This window comes from Cydia pomonella, chromosome 8 (assembly GCF_033807575.1).
Source record: "Cydia pomonella isolate Wapato2018A chromosome 8, ilCydPomo1, whole genome shotgun sequence".
NCBI classification, from domain to species: Eukaryota; Metazoa; Arthropoda; class Insecta; order Lepidoptera; family Tortricidae; genus Cydia; species Cydia pomonella.
Window position 1 is genome coordinate 11,642,708 of NC_084710.1, and position 23,816 is coordinate 11,666,523.

Consider the following 23,816-nt stretch of genomic DNA (forward strand, 5'->3'; position numbering starts at 1 on the left):
GGTTTCAGATCTGACTATATTGCAATATCATCTGGCGTGCCCCAGGGCTCTCATCTTGGCCCTCTCTTTTATAACGCGTACATATTTGATATAGACAAATGTTTCACAAATGCTCACCATTTATTGTACGCTGATGACAAAAAAGTTTACATGCGTGTTAAATCATTAGCTGATTGTGAGCTCTTGCAAAGTGACCTTACTAATCTTATGAAATATTACCTAGAAAACAGGATTACAATCAGCATCAATAAATGTCAATGCATTAGTTTTACTCGCAAAAAAAAACCTATAAATTTTTCCTATCATTTTAACGGCATCACAGTCCAGAGAGTCGATGTAGTGCGGGATCTGGGGGTGATGCTTGACACCAAAATGACTATGAGAAACCACGTTGACCTAATAGTAAATAAATCCTATCGTAACCTTGGATTTTTAATGAGAACCTGCAAACCATTTCGTAGTTTACTAAGTTTAAAAATTATTTATTATGCATACGTACGCTGCGTTCTTGAGTACGCTTCCCCTGTTTGGTCAGTCTGCTATTCCACCCACAAAGACCGCATCGAACGAATCCAGAAAAAGTTTATTAACCATTTAAATTACAAATTTAATAATTCATTTTCTTCTTACTCTGACAGCTGCCATGAATACAATCTTCTTACACTTGAAAATAGACGCAAGTTGGCAGACATGAACCTCCTTTTTGATATCGTTCGAAGCCGTCTTGATTGCCCTGAGCTACTGTCTTGCATATTATTTCGGGTTCCTAAACGTCGCACCAGGTATACCACCCTCTTTCAAGTCCCACTACACTCCACTAACTACGGCGCAAATGCCGTACTATCTCGCATTCCCCATCTTTACAATCAAGAATTTGACTCAACGGATCCTTTTAATGGCCCTAAAAATAAATTTAAAAATGACGTATTAGATATATTACTTAACAAAAAAAGATGAATATAATAATTATTTTGGGTTTTAATAGGTTCTAAAGATTAACCAAACACTGTTGTAAATGTTAATCCTATATTATACTGTAGGAGTACTCATCATTGGCGTCTTGGCATAATACAAATTTTGGTATCTTATGCAAGGGATGGTCCCATGTAGTAGGTAAAACAGTTACTTTACAGGAGCGCTAAATAGTGATCTTTGGGTAAAAGCGTGATCACTTAAATTATTTACAAGAGCAATATAAATAAATTAAATCAACTATTAACGTTAATGCACACCTATCAACTTTATGCAAGCATGTGTACCTACCTCTAACTTCAATGTTCATGTTGATTATCACCTACTGTTACTGTTACTGTGGGCTTGCACAGTTTCACTTTGATTATTACTTTGTTTAACTAATTATATTTGTATATTATTTTGCACCCAACGGATAACTGTTATTGGCCTAATACTATGTAAAAATACCTATGTAAATTGTATATCTACGGCTGTTGTTGTCCTGAATACCAATAAAAAAAAAAAAAAAAAAAAAAAAACAATATAACATGTTCGTACAGGTACATATATTTCATTCGATGAGATATAGAGAAAGGAACGGAGTAAGTGTGATTTAACTAGATTACTTTCAAACTTTATTAATATGTCTTACCCAACCATTCAAAACATAATATTATTATAACTATAACTAAAGTTTTTCTAGCAAAAATGAGTTGTTTTGACCAAATCATAGCTACATCGACATGTCTCTGCCCAACAACGGCAAAAAAGCTAATTCCATATTTCCTATATACGCTGTTTTACCGTAACAGAGCAAGTCTGGCATCCATGTTAACTTCTTCGTAAGTACCTACATAACTTCTCCATAAGTTACAGCCCATCATAATATTTCTTGAATCTCGCTTATCGATTGTATATTTTATCAATGTTTCATTTTGCATTCAAGCACTCATTTTTGCCAAAAAAATCTTGGTATAATTATAACCGATATTGTTTCACTTGAGCGTTGGATTCGCCTGACGTCTGTGTTTCGCTATATAAGTTGGCATTGATTTTGATAGCACAGCCTGTGCAAGTGTTATTTTAAACGTCAAACTTCTATGACATTATGACTTAACACATGCACAGTCTGGGCTATTAAATTCGCTTCCAACTTAGCTTGGTCTGAGTCTAACATGCTCAGTTAACACCTTAGCCGAGCCGCGTGAATCCACGATGACTGGCTTATTTATCTGTAATCGTTGGCATGATTCAGCAATTCCATGTTTTTGTTCAAATATTTCCTCAAATGAAGGAATATAATAAAGTGTAAAGGGTACCTTAACAAATATTATAATATTATTTATTTAATTTCTACAGTTATAATTACTTATAATCTCTATTGTATTTGCTGGATAAATGTTTTTTCACAGTTAATATTATAATATTTAACAACCATGATATCGAATAATGATACTTTTTTTATACCTAGACTAAAACAATATGTAGCTTGTTTGTCGACAAAGCTTTTTATGACACAGAAAACGGAATACAGAATGTTTTTTTAGTCACCTGCAATTATTTACAGCGTGAATATATAGGTCATACTGAGCAACTTTTACTATGTACAGATATCAATATCAGACCAGCCAAAATGTATGAACCAGCCATTTTTTTTTTAATTTGGGGTCGATGCTGACATTTCAAATTTTCTAAGAACATTGTATGATCGTGTAACGATTAGAAATATATGTACACAATTGCAGAAAAAGGCACACATTGTAGCATTTAGATGTGTGTCAGATAAAGTTTATCTTAGAGTAAATATATATTAAAAAATAATCGATATCTTATGTATAAAACAAAGTCAAAGTCCACATGCCACTTCTTGAAAGAACTTACGACTAAATTATAAGTTTTTTTAAGACAATCTTGATTATTCAATATTAATTTAGAGTAATAGGTCAGTAAATCTTAAAACGTTTTCGGCAATGATATCGTGACTGTTTTTATTTCCAGGTACTCTTCCACGCAGTCCACTCCTCTGAAATATATAAAATAAATAGTTGTATACATTTATATTGAAGTCAGAAAAAAGTTCTCGTGAGTTTGTAAATGCTGAACTTCAGTCGAATTTAGTGAGCCCATTGCGCCTACAACCTCACTTTTCCCAGTAAGAAAAGGGAAAAGTTGCTCACGGCCGAAGGACCTCTGGCCCTTTATTTACGGTTGTATGAGGTCAGGCTAGTAGGCATAATTGTTCCTATGAGGCGACTTGCCCCGACTAACGAGACATGGTGAAAAGTCAGGTCTGTGAAGTTGGCATATCAAAGTCTAGCAGATCACGTTTTTACTGGAGACCAGCATGCACCATAGTTCTAGAGTTCGTGATATTTTATAGCAATAGTTCTGGCGTAATATACTATGGATTTTTACCAAATGATATGCTAACTTCACACACTAGCATGCATTTAATTTAGTTAAAAATGGAATATAAATATTGTATTGCCTTGTCACATGATAAAAAGAGTTCCTGACATGAGAGCTGGGAGAGAGACTGTAGTATATAAAACAGCGGAGTTCTAGGCAATTAATACACCTTAAAAGTGAAATAAAAATGAAGTTTCAAATTTTTATTTAGTCAAAATACAGTCGTGATCTGCTGAAACATGTTCAGGAGACTTAGGCTTGAATTCGGCCTTTAATCATTATAGATGTCAGTCTGTAGTATATAAAACAGTGGAGTTGCAAACCAAATATATGTCTGTGCCTTGTTAAATTACATCAGTATGACACGTGTGAAGTTAGCATATCATAGATTTTAAAAATAATTAAAAATTGTAATGAATGCTCTCAGAGATGCTTCTTTTGTGTCAGGAACTCTTTTTTATCATGTGACAAGGCAATACAATTTTTTTATTCCATTTGTAATTTTATGATAATGCTAGTGTGTGAAGTTAGCATATCATTTGGTAAAAATCCAAAATATTGGTTTTTATGACAAAAACGCCAGAACTATTGCTATAAAGTATCAGGAACTCTAGAACTATGGTGCATGCTGTTAGAACTCCAATAAAAACGTGATCTTCTAAACTTTGATATGCCAACTTCACAGACATCGATAAGTCTGGATGGTCTTACTCAATGGATTTGAGCATCGTTTATTATAGAGTCTGTTGAGTTGTCTCCCCTTCGGCCGCGTACGCAACCAGAGCTTCGGAACCAGATGCGATCGAAAACTATTTCTGCCTTGTACGAAACCGGTTGCGATCAAAAACTAATTCTGTCTTACTAATTATCAGTTACGATCGAACACTTTTCTTTGTTGTTCGAAACCTTTCGACCGTTGATAAAGTCAGCTAAGATTATATTTATACACCTTGTTAATCTTGTTATACAGTATAAGTACTGTACACGTTATATATCTAGTTAAAAATCAGAACACAAAAATTGTACCAGTTGATAATATTCAAATACTTTGTTGGCAAATACAATGTAACCTTGTTCCTTAAAAGACACTGGCTTGAGTTGAGTTTTGTTAAATCAATAGTTTCCAAAAAATGCACAGGAAAAGAAATTATCATGAGTATCATGACAAAATTTTTGAAAAAAAAACCTATAGCTAGATAGCCCAGACATTGGTTTCGTATAAGAACGAGAAGTGTTCGATCGTAATTGGTTACGGGTAAGACGAAATTAGTTTTTGATCGCAACCGGTTTCGTACAAGGCAGAAATAGTTTTCGATCGCATCTGGTTAAGAAGCTCTGGTTGCGTACGCGGCCGAAGGGGTTGTCTCGCATTGATTTTTATATTTACATATCTTTCCCATCATGGAACAATGGTGTTCCGGACCTTCGGGATGCGTGCGTGGAGCCGAAGCCAACACGTAGAGGCCCTTTTGACACTTTAATTAAATGTAAGGGATACGCCGAGCGAATGCTGCCCTTGCCCTGTCATGGGACGCACGTGGAGGCAGCACCCACTAGGGTGTAAAGACTATTGAGAGTTGATGGAATCTAAAATGAAGTAGGTTTTTGGGTGAAAGCGATACTGGGCTATGGGATAAAAAACCGGACACCGGCCCATAAGTATCAGTATTAAAAATACAAACCTTTCACGCCCTACTCCAGAATCCTTAAAACCCCCGAAAGGAGTTTGTGCTGTAGACGCCATATAAGTATTAATCCTGCAAAACAACGCCATTTTGTATTTAAAAAAACATAAATAACAATTCCCTCATGAAATGCAAAGTACATGTTCGTAAACATGTTTTTGAAACAAAACAGATTTCAAATTCAGTAAAATTTAAAATTAAGTTGATACGTCTAACATTTTTCTTATTAATTGAAATATCATTCAATTTATGTTTTTCGTATCCCGTGAAAATATAATTTACGGAAAATTTAGAAGTGATTCGTAAAAATTAAAAAAGGCCAAGCAAACAAATTTGGTGATTTATTGCTGGATTTATAATCCAGGCAGAAATGTAGAAAGATCGCTATTTTCAATAAATTACTAAGTACGAGTAAACCATTTTGCGGGCAGAGGCTAGTAAGAAAACTTACCAAACGTTTCCAGCCTCCACATGCTTGCTAAAGTGCAAGGCATCACTGATATCCTTTGTGAAAATCCCAGATGCAAGACCATAGTTAGTGTTATTAGCACGATCGATCACCTCCTTTAGGGTCTCAAATTTGAAGATACATTGTACTGGCCCAAAAATCTAGAAACGAGATACAAGTTTTTATGTAGGTTCTTATGTTGAAGCCAAGTCGTCAAAACGGACTCGCTAAGAATACTGTTTTAATAACTTGGAATACGAATATTCTAGGAAACCCATTTTAGGCCTGACACTGTTAAATTGTTAAGAAGCTTAGTTATGAAATATCAATTTTCCTAGCATTTAGCATCACAAACAATAACTGATATTGTATACATATTTACATACGTATACAATATCAGTAAGCGATATGAGTATCTAATCTTTAGATTTGTGTACCCAACCAACCTTTGCTGCATTGCTAGAAATAGCGGTGGTTTATTCCCTGAACCCTATAAGACATGTTTACTTAGTTTAGGGCTCATGACACTATTCCTAGGCTATCTAACAATAGAATGCTCCTAAAAATGTAATACTCTTCTACTGTGTAGTAGGCTGCAATTTTGATACCTAAATAAATTATTTTTCATTTTCATTTTCAGTTTCTGAAGTTTTTACAATATAATCGTTAAGTAAGCGACCCATTGGTGAGATTACCAAAACTACAAAATAAGTACCTATCCCGAAGGGTCTAAGGTATTCGTGTCAGTCGAAAAATGGGATATTTAGGTAGGTAGTTCTCACTCGCACCAATACATGTACGAACAACCACGAGCGAAATGCGCGCACCAATGATAACAAAATGACAACATTTTGATATCGGAATGTAAGGTCGAATCCTCACTGCACTCAACCTTGACATTTTACTAGTTTGTTACGAGATCCTCAGCGACATCAATTAGCGGAGTGACGCAATTACATATTACGTCACGTGACGCGTATCGCAGCCAATACGACGCCCGACATACACTAATGTCATCCTTCGTCAAGACATGGATGTCTTGGATGAACGGTAAACCTTATTTTATGTATTTGCCTATTTGAGGTATAGGTATATGTACCTAATCAAAACAACTCTCTATCTTACTTTATAAACATATGCTAAATAATACAAGAAAAATCTACTATTATTTACCTGATTTCAATTTCAAACAAAATGAAAAGAGGCCCTTTTTCTGTAAATTTGCCCGCACTAAGAATGGGTACAATATCTCCAGATGGAGTAAATTAATTAAACAGATGTTTTCATTTATACTTAGTTGGTGTCAAGCTTTGAAATGTGAGGTAAACGTAAAGGCTGGCAAAACTGCACAAATTAGAACATAATGAGCGAATGCAATATAAAATGTCATATTTTCATAGAAATTTGTCATTAACTATGACATTGTCTTTCTTTGTCATTGCCATTGTCTTTGTCATTGCAAATAGCATGTAAAGTTAGCTTGATCTGAATCTATGTCGAATTCCGACGTTTGAATTCGCTAAATGACGCATAACTAGGAAAAAAAAAATCAAATGTTTAAGTACCTATATATAAACTTTTTATTGTACAAAGCACAAAAACACAAATATGGCACAGATCTCTTCCACATCCAGTAACAACAATTTTATTAAAATCAAATAAAATCTAATCTAACTTTTAAATGATGTAGGTAACTATCTAGTTACGTAATTTAAACTGTACCTATGAAAATATAGCGAATAATTGCCACCACTATAAATTAGCCTGTTTCACAGGTCCTTTTCTACTGACGGAAATGGCTTACCCAACTATAATTAAACTAGGTTATCTAGGTCCGACCTCTGTGAAAGGGTTCCCATGAGGCTACGGATTTATGTGTAACTCAGAGAGTGTTGTTACTTTTTGATAAACATAATTGACACTTATTACCGAGCATGACGATTGATCTTAGGGAGTTTCTCCAGTGAGAGAAAACGGTCAGAAAGAGAGAATTAAACCAGGGAAACCTCACTTACACAAGTTACCATATGGACATATTGCTTTATGTGACGTTGGCATTACTGCCAAATAAATGCCGTAATATACGTGATGCAATCCATTAGTGTAACTTATCTTTCAGTCACACTCTTTGATAGAGACTTGTAGGGACTGCGTCCTACATTCGCTCAAGCTTAGGTGATATTAAATAAATAATGAAATATATTACATTTTAGCTTTTACCGTTATACACAATGTAGATTTTTAGGTAATAGCATACGTATTAGGTAACGTTGTTTATAGTGACCGTTAGGGATTAGCTAGTAAAAGTATTATACAATGTCTTTGCTTTTTTTTATTATGATAGAGGAGGCAAACGAGCAGACGGATCACCTGATGGCAAGCGATCAACGCCGCCCATGGACACCTGCAACACCATAGGGGTTGTTAGTGCGTTGTGGGCCTTTAAGATGGGAGTACGCTCTTTTCTTGAAGGTTTGAAGGCTTGTCCTTTTCTTTGTCGACACTGGCCCTTTGTGTTTATCTCTCTTTGTTTTACTTGTTTTCGGTGTCCGAATATTGTTAACATTAGGTAAAAAACTAATTTGTAGCCAGCGTGGGAAACACTAGGATTCGCCGTGTGCCAAACCGTTATCGGTTCGGTACCGTTATCCCGATGTGCCTGATCCGTAGCTGGGAAGTAATGGCAATCAGGATAGCATCATTTCTGAGATCTCAGACCTATCTATAAACGTCAACTCGACAAGTTGTTTTGTACCCATTCTCACAGGTTGAGCTTAATTTTATATCGGTCCCTGCTTACTATATTGGTACCTAGTTTTTAAAAGGTCAAGCTCGGTCCTATATCGCTCCCTACTTGTATGTACTTGTGTACATACAATACGAGTACAATATAATACAAACATTCTTTATTGCTTACCAATATGATATTGTAATTTGTGTTAGTGTAGTTCTTCCGTTGTTATTATACATTAATTATTACTACCGCGTCTGAACTTTCATTTTCAACAATCCCGACACCTTAGTAAATATACCAACCTCACTGCCAAAAGCTCAAACCATTTTACTTATAGATCCATGCATGGGGATGTCTTGATTTCTCATTTGGAATGGGTTGGAATGGCTATATATGTCAGTCCATTCTGATCAATTATCGATTTCTTTATTGAAGACAGGATCATAAAATACAATATGCAATAAATAGTTTGCTGCAGAACTGTGTATACAGTTTGACTGCAGGTCAAATGTTACCTCTTCTTTAGCTATGATCATGTGGTCTTCAACGTCAGCGAACACTGTAGGCTCGATATAGTACCCGGTTGTGCCGATCCGGTTTCCACCAGTCATCAATCTCGCACCCTCTTGCTTTCCCTTTTCGATGTAGGCGAGAACTCTGTTCATCATCTCACCGTCAACCTTAAGTTAAAGTAAAAGTTATATCAATAAGATGAGGTGAGTCCAGTTCGATTAACAGAGTAGAAAATATTTGAGGGAACTCCTGCGCGTAAGGTCCCATCATGGTGTATTCCCAGTTGTCTTCGCCCCTTGTGGCTGCTGCCATACATGAAGTGGGACAAATGGGAATGATTTATATGTAAAATCTATTCCCATCTGCGCCCGGGGGGACAAACGGGAATACTACGGGATTAATTTATTAAGTTCGTATTTGCAATTGTACTTTGTAATTTTTGATGGTTTATTTTTATTGCTTGTATCTAAATTGCATCTTTACGTGTATATGTGCCGTTGTGGCCTTTTTGCTAAATTAATGTTTGAATTTTGACACCGACATGATCTGTTTACTTACACGTGAAAAGTGATCCTACTGATAAAAAAACGTTGTTTTTATAAACCGATTTAGCCATATATAACTGACTGCCATATCGGTCGAACTGAAGTTGCCAATCGAATAGTTCGTAACCCCCGCCCACCTTAGGGTAGTTTACGTTGGGCTATAATTGAGCGTTCAGAATGCATCCATGTTTTATTTCCGTTCACCGCATCGCACACATTTAAGAGTAACTATTTTGATTAAAACTGTCAAAGCAACTTCCGCCCAATTCCGGTTACCCGGTTCCGCTCTTCATCCTTTATTTGTGCGTGGATTTCTTATAATGCAAATCTTATACTGTTCTGTTAAAACATTGTAAAAGTATTGAAATGGGTTAATTTACTTAATGTGTACCTGCGGGCCATGATCGACGTCCGGATCAGCCGGATTGCCAATTTTAATATTCCTCGCAAACTCCACGGCCTTCTTCACAAACGTGTCGTATATGCCTGACTGGACAAATGTCCTCGACGCAGCGAAACACATTTGTCCCTGGTTACCGAAGACGCCATGCGCAGCCCAAGTTACCGCCAAGTTTACTAAAAGGAACAATTGCAATATTTGAAAAAACATAAATTTACCTATAGGTATGTTTCGTTTTTAGGGACGCAATTACATACATATGGAGAGGTCGTAATTGCAACCGTCTTAATCAACCGAATTCCTCCACTTCAATTCTCTTTGACACATTTCAAATCCACATTTTACTCGAGAAATGGAAACAAGTACCAAAATTCATTTTTTATTTTTCATGCTCTGAAATTGGGGTACGTACGTTTTCGTCGTTTTAGGGTTCCGTAGCCAAATGGCAAAAAACGGAACCCTTATGGATTCGTCATATCTGTCTGTCCGTCTGTATGGCACAGCCACTTTTTTCCGAAACTATAAGAACTTTACTGTTGAAACTTGGTAAGTAGATGTATTCTGTGAACCGCATTAAGATTTCATTCACACAAAAATAGAAAAAATGGGGGTTCCCCATACTTAGAACTGAAACTCAGAATTTTTTTTTTCATCCCACCCATACGTGTGGGGTATCTATGGATAGGTCTTCAAAAATGATATTGCGGTCTCTAATATCATTTTTTTCTAATCTGAATAGTTTGCGCGAGTTACCACTTCCAAAGTGGTAAAATGTGTGTGCCCCCCCCCCCCCCTAACTTAAAATTAGTTTGAACGAGATCTAGTAAGTAGTTTTTTTTAATACGTCATAAATGGTACGGAACCCTTCATGGGCGAGTCCGACTCGCACTTGGCCGCTTTTTTTACGATTTATTGTACAATTTTTAATGTGTGTGTTTGTACAATTCCTTAAATAACTATACTTTTACCTAAAAATTGTTAATTGAATTAATCTCAAGAAATATATACTATAAAAGTTTATACGTAGTCATGTTTTTTAAATGCACAATACATGTAAAAGTACAGTGTTTAACTCGGGTGAAAGGCACTATTTCAGTCTCGGACGACAGAAATGGGTGCCTTTTATCCCTTGGTTAACAATCTACTATTTCTGCTGTCTTATATTATTGTTGGTATTGCTGGGAGTAAATTTTAAGGCGTCGAATTTTCTATTTCCAAAAAATAAAAGATTTCTTAATTTCCTATTAAATTTCCCTCAAACATCTGATAACTTTTCCAACTTTTTGGAAATATTCTGCAACTTGCACATTGTGACTGATAAATCGCATGCTTCTTTAACGCAATGTGTTCAAAATTTAAAATTAGCAAATTTCACGTAATTGCTGAATCAGGGTAATAAATTATAGGATAAAGGCATACTTACAGTCAGCATCGTTCATTATTACCAGAGGGCTTTTGCCGCCGAGTTCAAGTGTCACCCGCTTAAGATTCGCTTTTCCGGCCGCCTGCTGAATTTGTTTGCCAACCTACAAATTAATTAAGTTTATTGAAATAATTTGTTAATAGTGTAACGCGCCTTGCCTACTAAATAATACCTAATATTGTATCTATTTATAATAAATGAATAATCGAGTAGGGGAGATAAGCTAATTTTTTTTTTTGGTTTGAATGATTTCTATTCGCTATGTGCATGACTGTCACGCAAAGCAACCTAGCGTCCGCAAGTCTAGGGGAAAACGTCAATTCACTACATCTTATAAAACTACTCCAAAACTAAAAACTACTGAACGGATTTTCATACGACTTTCATCTATCAATAGAGTGATTGTTGAGGAAGGTTTAGGTATATAAATTCACTAATGTGCTGCTTGGGATTTCATACAGATTAAAATGGTCCCTCACACCATACAATTTAAATGAATATTTCAGGAGTAATCGCAAATAATAGTTTTATTTCGACCCATATAACTTGTACGAAATGTTAAAGACGCTATTCGCAGTTAGATCAATTTTTTTACCACCTTATACGCTGGGATCGCTTTACTTACCCCACCATGCCCTTCGCACGAAGCCAATAGCCATGCCAAATTGTAGCCTTTCTAACACTAATTATTACGGAGCCAATGCTCGGACAGACAGACAGACGGATATGGCGAAATTATAAGGGTTTCGTATTAGGATTCCGTAGTTACCCTTCTGTCACAATAGCTAATAGGCTGAACGGGGGCTGTTAGTAACTATCATGTCATTACCAGCAAAAGGGAGTACTTTTGCAGCGTACGTCTTTTTACTAAGAAGGAAAAACACTTCGCAGTATCTTAAAAACGGCATATCGGATCACATTCGCTGTAGTTTTAACCAAAAGTATTTACTAAGCTTTACTTCCATGATTTTTTCGTATTTTTGGACCCATGGTTCAAAATTTAGGCCCCCTTTCTTTTGCTCAACCGATAAATTTACGTCTACAACTTTGATTTAGTTGAAAATTATACCAAACTTATTGACTGACTCGTAGAACCTAAACTTAAACAATTATTAACCTCAGACGTGCATCCCACCTGGATCCAAAACCTTCTTAAATACATCTTAGGAACACAAATATTATTTCTGCCAAAGGAAATCTTTTATTTAGACAACGTTATTTGGCCTTTTTATGGCTTTTGTAAAAACGACTAGTGCTATTGTTATAGGAATTAAGATTTCATGTGGCAACTTTTTAGTATATCTGTACCGTACTGTAAAAATCTGACCTTAATTTCTACACCTTGGCATTTTATGACTAACAAAACGATAACGTGCAGTACAAACCTCAAGAGACCCCGTAAAGGAAATTTTGGCAACATCTGGGTGATGAGTTAGTGCGGCCCCAGCGCCGGGACCGAAGCCAGTCACCACATTGACGACGCCCGCGGGAACGCCTGCTTCCTTCAGTAGAGCCACTAAGGCTAGGGAGGTTAGAGGAGTCTGCTCTGCAGGTTTTACTACTACTGTGCAACCTAAAACAGTCATTTTAATCACAAGGTGGCCAATTCGAATTTATATGCCGATGTTAAAATGATGCCATTTTGCTATCTTTCATTCGCCCGTGCGTCTCGCTCGCGCCAATACATGAACAAGTATGAGCGAAATGCACGCGCGAAAAATTACATTATTTTGATATCGGAATGGAAGTTCGAATCGGCCTCCAGTTATTAGAGTTAGACCAAGCTAAGTTGGCAGCAATTTTGATAGCCTAGACGGTGCAAGTGTTATTTTAAATGTCAAACTTCTATGAGATTATGTTATGACGTTCAAATAACACTTGCACTACCCGGGCTATCAAAATCGCCGTCAACTTAACTTGATCTAACTCTATTCTAGTGCGCACGTATGGTATATCACTACTGTAGCAAATTGAATACCGTAACGTACCCCGTTCTGAATGCCGTAGCTCTTTTCCCGCTACGTATCAATGTTTGGCTACTGAATCGCAGTAATCTTGCTTCGTATGTACAATTCAAGTGTACCTACTAGTACATATGATTTTATGGAATATCTGGCTTATTGTAGGTAGTTATTCTAGCTCTCGCGGCATCAGCCAATATTTACAATCAAACATTCTGCATACGAAGCAAGAAGCAAGTTAGGTACTTTTGATTAAACAAGTTTTATTATATTCACCTGCAGCCAATGCTGTGCAGACTTTGTTTACAAACATTAATATAGGAGCATTCCACGGCAAAATTAAACCACAAACACCAACAGGCTGTTTCAAGGTATACGAAAATAGATCACCATCTGAAAAAATAATTAACTGAACAGGCTGGAGGCAATTTCAAGTGGTAACTGCTCTCGACAACCCCATTAAACTGATGAACTTTCAACGTAAATATAAGGTTAGGTGAGTCCAAACTGTAAAATAGTTTATTACTCTTTATTATAATTTGGGTCAGAAAATAAGTCCATGACAACATTTGCAAATATGATTTATAACAGAACGGCCTTTCTGAACGCTCGACTGAACAACGCCAGGAATAGCGAAGCCAGCATGAGTACCTAAATTACCTTTAGAATATGGAACATATTCTCTACATACGGGCCATGGCTGAGCAAAAAAGAATTTCATGCGTGGCCCTGTCATTGGCGAGTGTTTCTCACTCGAGTGCCAATGCCAAGTAGTATGTACTCGCAACAGCACGAGAGTAAAAAACACGTCTTCTACGGCAATAGAGACAAATAAAGATCAATGTGCCTAGGAAATTCTTTTTGCTTTTTACAATACTAAAGTTTTTAATTTTCAAATTTTCGTTTAAAGGCATTGTTAAGAGCTTATGAGTGACGCGTGATGCATGAATGAAAAACACAATCATGTTTAACACTAAATTCGTTAACAATAATAAATAATCAGGAATTTCCTCGACTCCGTCTGGGAAATCATTCCTGCCACTACTCTAAATCTATCCTTCGCCCCGCCACTGACCCAATCCCTCAACCCTCCGATCACTCAACCCCTGATCACTGAACCCCTCGACCCTGAACCACCAAATCTTCAACCACCATTCCCCGATCCCTCAACCTCAGACCCATTAACTCCTAATCCTAACCTCCAAATCCCTCCAACCCCTGATCGCTCAACTCCTAACCCCCAATCCCTCAGTACCCGACCCATCAACTCACCGCCCCCTCAACCCCCTAACCTGAATTGTCAAGCCCCTACCCCTTAACCCACTACCTCAGACCCCGTCTACCTTCACCTCAGACACCTACCCCTCACCTATTATTTTCAACACTACCTACATCAAAAATCATAATACCTCCAATTATCTGGTCTTCTATGGTAGTATTCAGAATCAGTAAGTAGCCTTACCACGAGTTTGACACTGACATATTCGCTCGCGTAACTTACGTTCTATGCATCTCGCTCTTACTGGCATCATATTAGTGCAAGCGAGATGTATATAATGTAAGTTACGAACACGTCAGCGAATATGTAGAGTCAAACTCGTGGTAAGGCTACAGTTACACTACGTTACCTACATCAAATTGGTAGTTTTCGAGAGGAAATGCTCGAGTTGCTACGAATACAGTCAAATCACTATACATGTGCCTTTAAAAATTGAGGAGTTCTCTTGATTCCTCGTGGATTTCATCATCAAATCCAAGAATATTATGGAACCGCCTTGGAGGTAACTTCTTTCTATCGGTGAACATACTACATTAAGAAAGTCATCATCATTATCATCATCATCAGATCCACCCTATACTTGCCTTTAACTTTGACTTCCCTCAATTACTCATGGATCTCATCATCAGATCAGAACCAAATTAATATGGGACCACCTTGGAGGGAACTCCTATCAAACAATAAAACAATTACTCAAATTGGACCACGGGTGTCGGAGTGATCGGTGAACGTATATAAAAATAGCCACAACCGAATACAGAATCTCCTTCTTCTATGAAATTGAAGTCAGTTTAAAATAAACAATACTACATCACAAACAAATATTATAATAATAACTAGCGACCCGCCCCGGCTTTTCAAGGCTAGAACAATTTACTTACACAAAACCTTAACAAATTATACACGTAGGTACCTAACTCCTTTCTCCAGAATCACTACAATGCTAGGTGCAAACCGTATGAAAATCTGTCCAGTAGTTTTTGAGTTCATCGCCAACGTAAAGACAGATAAAGGCGCCGGTGACTTTGTTTTATAAAGTGTAGTAAAGTGATATTTCCACCTGCTGGAATAGTATCACCCTGGATCTTATCCGCCAAGCTGGCAGCATAGCGCGCTCCATTAACGCCTTTCTGCACAATCCCGAGCGCCATGCGGATGTTCATCCCGTTGTTATATGATTCGAGCTCGCCGAGGTACTGCGCGTCGCGTTGTATTAAGTCCGCGAACTTGTTGAGCAGCCTGCCACGAGCTGAGGCGTCCAGCAAACGCCATTTTGAGTCAAAGTGGAAGGCAACCTTCGCCGCGGATACCGCCATGTCGATGTCAGCCTGCAAAGGTTATGCTAATAATACTTATTTGTTCAAATTAATGTGAATCTACTTTCGTAGGTACATCTCCACACATGGTCATGAATATTAGAGACAGACGCAGTTCAACTAACATTTTGAATTGTTTTTCCACGCCACGTGATAAAATATTAACGGTGACTAGATTTATGGCTTAATTCATTTTATTTATATTATTAATGTATGTACTGTTTTCTATTTAAAAAAGAAACATTTCGTATTCTGTTGGACAGCAAAGTTGACTTGCCTCTCGTCTTTGTACCCCTTTCGACGGAATAACGGCAAGAGATTTGTCAAAAAGTTATCCCGTTACAAATTATTGATTATTACCGACGGATGAACGGCATACGTACGCCTCTTTATTTAAAAATAATGCTCATGTGGGATATGTCCATGTTCCTAGTGGGAAATCTGTAGAAGGCAATCTCAGACGTGTGGCTTCTCAACGGAAGCATGCAACTTTTTTTGTCCGTCTAAATCGTTGACCTTCATTATGTCAAATTTAACTGAAGCCATAGTAATTTTAGTTTTAACTGAGGTCACAAAGTTATGTAAAATCATAACATAAAAACATTTTTGAATCTAATAACATTGAAAAACCGATTAAAACTTACCCAGAAAATGTAAATTTAACAGAGTCTTTTTATTGTGTGGACTACACAAGCAGCTTATTGTAAGAATGTTCTAAGCAACTTTTATTTACAAGAAATATAAACATAAGTGATTTTCGGTAGTTATCACAAAGGTGAATTGTTTGTTATATTTTTAAGGGTATGAATATGCCATATTGATCTCATAATCTCAGCACAGTTCACGAAAATCAACTTAACTAGGTACTAATACTAATATGGGCGGGCGGGCTCTTTAAAACTCTTTCAACTGTACTTGTTATAAGTACAAGTATGTATATGACCTTGAGTTTTTACAAGGACGAAAAGCCGATCTGGCTGGGTACAAATCGTTTATACCAAAGTACGTATACTTATGATGTGTAAATATTTTCTCTATTGAGTCCGTTTTACATTTTCACAGACCGTGTATTTTCATTGCTTACAGAGCAGAGGATAATTAGGTATTCAGATATACCAGTGAATAGTAACTGGAACCTGTGAATATAAAAGGACCGACGACACCGAATCTTGATTACTGAAGACAGCGTTATCATACGGTGCGTCAACATCGCTTGAACAACAACACGCAGCGTGGTTGACACTTTATCAAGTTTATCAAGAAACTTGCAAAACATGAGGTCAATTTGACTCGAGAAATTAACATAAGGTGACTTGTTTAGGCGAACTATGGAAAATTGAACGACAAGTCGAATTGTAAAATTTCAAACACCAACTGTAAGTAACTATGTTTTATTAATCTTTTTATACTACGTCGGTAGCAAACAAGCATACAGCCCGCCTGATGGTAAGCAGTCTCCGTCGCGTATGTACCTGCAACTCCGGAGGAGTTACATGCGCGTTGCCGACCCTCATTAAGCTCTGGCAACCATACTCACCGGCAGGAACACAACGAACACAACGAGTAGGGTCTACTGTTATTTCGCTGCAGTTTTCTTTAAGGTGCAGGGGGCCTACCGCGAAAACCAAAATTCGCAAATTACGGGGATCTTTCTCTTCTACTTTCACTAAGACGTAATTAGAATAATAGAAAAAAATGACAGCAATTGACGAACTTCGATTTTTGCTGTTATAGCCCAAGTACTACCCCAGTTGGGCTACCACAGAAAGCGAGATAACATTCACATTGCCATGCCCATACCACTCTTTGTATATGATACGCAAGTTTCCTTCTGACACTGTCTCGACTCAAATTCTCCTCTTGAATCACCTAAATGTTCAGTCGCTTGAGCTTGGTAAGCGGTTGTAATATGTCCACAAATATTGCAAACTATTGACCGACTTAGGTATGCACCAGTGCAGTACAGGTTTCTCAATTTCCCATTTTAGAATGTTACTGGTAATAAGAATGAAATTTACAAAGCAGGTTTGAATTGTCAATTTGTTACCGAAATTTATACATTCGATATTGGAAAAGTTTTAATGCCAGTAAGAAATATACTTAGGTGTGTTTTTCCTTTAAGTCAGCGAGGGCAAATTTTATGAGTTTCATAAATAAATTACTGAAGCGAAATTCGTTCTAATTTACATACATTGAAACAAAATCGATTAAGCCCCATTTAGGCGAAAACCCCACCTAGCGGTCTAGCGGTGTGGCACCGCTGCATGGGTTCTTCGCCATATACTGTTCAAGAACTTCGTGCAATATTCAATACATTGCTAACTACAGAGTATAATGAATTTAGTCGATCGACCAAATACCGCAATATAACGAAAATCGCATTCAAGTTCTCGATCCGTCTAAATTCAAGACAACTTATACGTAGTAGAGAAATAAATAAATAAACATTTGAAGACAATCTTACACAGATCGACCAAGCCTAACTAAGCAAAATTTGTACTATGGTTACTAGGCGACGATGTACTTACGTATATAAATAAATACATACTTATATACAATTATAGATAGAAAACACCTGATGACTCAGGAACAAATATCTGTGTTCATCACACAAATAAATGCTCTTACCGGGATTCGAACCCGGGACCATCGGTTTCATAGGCAGGTCTGGTCGTACCGGCCTACCAGAGTAGAGAAAGTCTATAAACTTACATTTCTTTTTTGCATGTGTTATTTTAGGAGACAGGAAGTGAACGCACGCGCGTTTATGACCCACTCACACTATCCCATTTGTAATAATAAGGCATAACTATATTAAATCTCGCTTGTATTTGGAACAGCCCTTCCAGGAAAAATAGCAATAGGTAGGTATGTTATTACCTCTTACTATATATTACAGACGGTTTTACTATCGGCCCAATGAGAACAATGCTTAGGTATAAGATGTCCCAATGATACGATACCGATCTGTTAGTATCAAAAGTGACATTTCTTCAACCAAAAACGTCACCTCGGACAGATCGGTATCGTATCTCTGTGACAGATGACTGATAAGCATTATTCGAATAAGACTGTATGTTATTGCATATCGGCCCGAGTCGAACTTTAAGATAGTACGTCAAAAAAATCCTATAAAGATACGATATGGATTGGATATGTCAGTGTCCAAAGTGACGTTTTTGTTTGAAGAAACGTAACGTAAACATATCTAATCCATATCGAATCTTTAGCATATGTTTTACGTATCTTAAAGCTCGAATCGGGCTGTATACTTCGGTCCAAGTAGATACAGTAAAACCACCCGATAAATACCGATGTATTCCAAAAGCACCCATCTATGGCCCGAAATGTACTCAAACATCTTTATTCAGGCGTGACTATTATTTCAATGTCGTAGTTCTAACGCAAAATATTTGTGTAAATAAAAGAAAAACTCAGACAAATTTTGTATGGGAATATGGCGCTTACATTTTTTTAACTTACCGCTTTTATCTACTGAACGCTTGACAGACTATAATTAAGTATTGATATATCCGGTCCAGTACTATAACTATGATTTGCGAATCATAGTTATAGTACTGGACCGGACTATAGTGAGATGGTTATACTATCCCTAATATATAGATCTTTCCCTCGCCTCTCGGGAGATCTAGCAATCCCACAACATGCACTGTACGTGTACACAATTACATTTAACCCTTTGAATTCACAATTACACATAAGTGCGACTTGTAAGAACAAATTCAAACGAGTAGGTGTTAAAAGTTGGCTAAAAACTGAAGACTAGGCAAGTGTAAAATCGCAAATACCTTTAATTTAGAATTTACTTATTGAAAGTTTGAACAGTTTGAAATAATATGTTGAAAAAACAAGCTGATAAAATACCATATTTATAACTTACTGCAACGAATTACCTATTGAATACCTAAAACACACATGTGTGTGTACAATCAAACCCGGCAAAAGTACAGACTGCAAACATTTGCTTCTTCATATGTGATCATTGCCTTAGAGGGACGCGCAGTTTAAAAATTGTTATCTCTACTTGCAAGTTTAAGAATAAACAAAGGAATATACTTATAAATACCTTATCTCCTTCGGCGACTTGAGCTATGACGGAGCCATCGTGAGGGGCGTAGACGGCAAAAGTGTAGCCGCTGCAAGCGTCCACCCACTCATTATTGAGGAACAGCTGATGCATTAACAGATTAGTTCAGTAACTTGTGGTGCTAGTGCAAATTTTATAAATAGTAAATTGCTTGGCGTTTTGTACACAAAAACAGGTTAGTCTGTTAAAGAAAGAGATTGCAATAAGTGTACCGTTATGAGTAGACTTTGTTTTGCTAGTACAAACCAAACCCCAAATGGCGCCTGGCTAACCTGGACAAATTGGGTAGTCTAAGGTTTTAATTAAAAGGTATCCCACAAATACTCGTACATACAAATCATATACACAAACTGGTACTAAAAACAGAAGAAGAGAAATACATATAGGGTAGGTGCTCCAGATCTAATATTTAATAAAAATCACAAACATTTAAAGGACATTCTATCTCGTCCAATAAGACTGTTCGAAAAAGAAAGTATATATCATTTCAAACAGTTTTTTATCATTTTGATGAAAATATTAATATTTCTCGTCTCATTTTAATATACGATCCTTACGAGATCCTTATTGCTCAGTTCTTAAAGCCAAGAATGTAATTATGACGAGAGCGACTACCATCTGATCTTCCAACATAAACGTTAAAGTACTTAGGCCTATCAACTATTTTCATATTTTTTTTTAGATTTGCATTTTTAAGTAGTCACACTAATAGTAGGCTATATAATTTATATATAGATATATAGATATAAATTTATATATAGATATAAATGTATATAATATACGAAACGTCTCGTTGACGTAACTGGTGACCGATGAGCTGGCGGCTTCCTCGCACAACGTATCAGTATTGCGATACAACAAGGAAATGCCGCCAGCATCCTTGGTACAATGCCTCAAGGACCTATTTTAGATTTAAGCTAGTTATAGTAATCCTCTGCATAATCCTATGTATAAATACTTGTTTTCTTTAATTATAAAGTACTAGTTTTATATATATGTAAAGTTTATTTGCTATCATGTATTTTAGTACACATTAAAATTATCAAGAATTAAGAATAAATTAATACTTTTGTGTACAATAATAATCTGAAATATTCTTTATTGCATTATAATCATGTTCATAATACAGTAATGTATTACAAATACACCTCTTTATTGCACACCCTCTGAAAAAATTGAATTGAAGGTATTATAATCGGTTTGAAAAAGTTTTGCTACCTAAATAATATAGCTAACTGGAAAAGTTGGCACCTGGGACGCCTGGGAGGGCTATTATTAAGGACCTAGAAAGTTAGCATGTTACAACTGTTGCTCAACTTGAGAAAGAATCTAGAAAATTCGTTATATTACAGTTAGAACTACCTAACCATAAATAAAATTAATTAATTTAAAACTTACCTTTGTATATTTGATCTCAGGCGCCATATTTATAACAAGCCGAACGCTACACTAAATGGTTTATAATGTTGCTGACTTGCTGCATAAAGAATGCAACCGAACCGAGTTATCTCAATGTCAATAATGATATATTATTAAACGCCGAACGAACTCTATCCGTCCCACAAGGTGAGGGCAACGGACTTGATTACTCTATTAACTACGGACGTACAGACTAGGTTGACTAGATAATGTTTCACGCCCCAGAGATAAGTAGGTAATAAAGACTGCTTAATCAGTAACAGTATGTGGCGCCACTTAGATAGAGACAGCATCTATTTTTTTACAAACTTATTACAGGCTACCATTAATACAGGCTATTCTAAATCAACAGGGTGGAATTTGATATCAAACATATTTATATTTCTTCATTACACCACTGGACCTATATGGCATGAAATTACAGATTACAGTAATATAACACATAAGCGTCCAGTGTCAACCTTGTGAATTCGTTCAGAGAACAGGTCGAACTCGGTCCATTGCGCGCGAAAAGAGGGCCTGCGTAAGAAAGAAAGTAAGCCAGAGACCAATCAAACTTACATTTTGACATAATAATGATATCGAGATGATGTCATTTTGTTATTTTTTTTTATGGTAGAGGAGGCAAACGAGCAGACGGATCACCTGATGGTAAGCGATTACCGCCGCCCATGGACACCTGCAACACCAGAGGGGTTGTAAGTGCGTTGCCGGCCTTTAAGATGGGAGTACGCACTTTATCATTTACAAACTAAAGACAAAATGTACGTTCGAATTGGCCTCCTAGTGTCAGAGTGTTAATATAGATGGCAATGCGCTTTTATTTGATATAGCTAGCACATCTTTCAATTGGTTGATTGAATTTACAATAACAATGAGGTACGGCATTATGGAGTCTCCTTTACTAAGCTGTCTTTACTAGAACATTTCACTCGCCTGCATTTAACTATTTTTGTAGTATTTATTGTTATTGTTGTAGTTTGTGGGCCTTTGAATGCCACGTCGACCAGGCATTGGTCTATTGTGACAGCCCTTTAAAGTTCATTACTGATGCCCGTTGAATCCAGGAAATTCCAGATTCTTTGGGCCGTAATGTTCTGTACCTCATAGGGTTGCAATACGTGCCGCCCTAGGTGGGTACTTCTTTTTGACATTAGTGGTCCACAGGAGCAGAGAATGTGCATTGCAGTCTCCTCTGACTCTGACTCATGGCAGAACCTGCATGTCGCGTCTTGTTTCTTTTTGTAGTATAATATAATTTTAAAAGTTTGCTAATATACTGAGTGGTACCATTTTGGTCACGTTGTTATCACTTGACGCTGTGGATAAGACGTTTTCCACGTCTGACACGTACGTGTGGAGTGTGAGATTGACAAATGTTTATTTTATTAACTCAAATACGAGTACCAACGCAAGTAGAACGCTAGAAAGTGGGAAAAATACAGCATACAGCAGTAAAGGTAATCAGGAAATTCTAAGAATTGATATCTAGGCATAGAATACTGAAACTGTCTAGCCGAAATTTGCCGTATCCCTTTTCCGAATAATACCTATATTGGCGCAAGCGAGAGGAAAACATACATCATTTAGATGTATCAAAATGTACCTTAGAATTGCCCTCATGATTTTCAATCGTTCGCTTATTGGTGCCTCAGATGCACTACGAGTATACTCGTAAGGGTGTCAAGCACGTATCATGTCAATAAAAAACAACTGGTTGCGCTCCGGGAGTGCCGACAGAAGTGAAAACTTAAATATTAACGTCGTGCATTTTTGATATTTTGGAGACATTGAGTAGCGGTTTTATAAAAAGGCATAATTCTCTATTATACCTACGTGAATAAATTTAAGTATGGAAGAAATTTTGAAATGCGAATTTTAGTGTTAAGTAATATATAACATATACATGAGACGTGAGCAGGACTACAGCCTACACAATCAGTAAATGTTAATGAATCGTTCACCATCATATTAAGTAAAACAATCACGCTTATTTTCTGTTATTTAACTTTTTGGTAAGTAAAAATTTCAGTATCTAAAATCATGGACACCCAACAACACAAAGATACAATACAACACAATTAACAAAGATTAAACCTCTTTAACCGTTACGACAGCACTTTGATTATGAAGAAAATAAAATGTCACACTTCATTTTTTTTTTACATTTATCACTTGAATGAGATACGATTTTTCAAAGTAACCAGGCTTCGATGACATTCAATTTTCACGTCACCATGATGTCACATGCCCGTCTTACGATTACGAATTTTCAATCTGACGGTCACAATATGACACCTGACGCCCTGACGCGAGTTAAACATTTTTTTCCCCATCACAAAAAGTGCACAGTGCCGCTAAAGAAGTTTTCACTTCAATAAATCAAGTTGAGGTTTAATCTGATAACCACTCTAGGTATAGGATTTGATCGTGAGGGAACATAACAAGCCAACCCAATAATGCGGGCCAAGTGTGCCGCACTGCCGGCACGCATGTATTATCGTAACGAGAGGAGGCCAACTCCTGTAAATTTATAAAACGCAAATTGAAACAACTCCATGCTCTGTGATTTATTCACCGAGAGATTTTATAGTCTATTAGTTGTTACATGCGACTTCATTT

At 36.8% G+C, this 23,816-nt stretch overlaps 1 protein-coding gene across 2 annotated transcripts; it reads right to left on the bottom strand.

Moving 5' to 3' along the window:
* Window positions 1–1,566: 1,566 nt before the first annotated feature.
* Window positions 1,567–21,357, bottom strand: LOC133520578 (aldehyde dehydrogenase 1A1-like). Of its 2 annotated transcripts, none has more exons than XM_061855083.1 (11): window positions 21,174–21,357; window positions 19,755–19,859; window positions 15,412–15,679; window positions 13,349–13,465; window positions 12,497–12,684; window positions 11,112–11,214; window positions 9,680–9,864; window positions 8,746–8,910; window positions 5,500–5,657; window positions 5,046–5,120; window positions 1,567–2,977 (listed from the first exon to the last, which is right to left on the bottom strand). In XM_061855083.1, exons 1-11 carry the CDS (start codon window positions 21,198–21,200, stop codon window positions 2,908–2,910), a joined length of 1,461 nt encoding a protein of 486 aa, XP_061711067.1. In that variant the 5' UTR covers window positions 21,201–21,357; the 3' UTR covers window positions 1,567–2,907. The 2 variants fall into 2 exon arrangements, with proteins under 2 accessions (XP_061711067.1, XP_061711068.1); XM_061855084.1 differs by having other exon boundaries at window positions 19,755–19,824; window positions 21,174–21,354.
* Between the last annotated feature and the right edge of the window lie 2,459 nt (window positions 21,358–23,816).

Bases quoted from the DNA above. Each gene is read 5' to 3' on its own strand.
- LOC133520578 (XM_061855083.1), bottom strand. From the start codon at position 21,200: ATGGCGCCTGAGATCAAATATACAAAG. The intron at 15,680-19,754 runs GTATTTATAAGT...TAACCTTTGCAG, and splicing joins AAGTCGCCGAAGGAGATAAG to GCTGACATCGACATGGCGGT. The intron at 12,685-13,348 runs GTGAATATAATA...TGACTGTTTTAG, and splicing joins CTGCACAGCATTGGCTGCAG to GTTGCACAGTAGTAGTAAAA.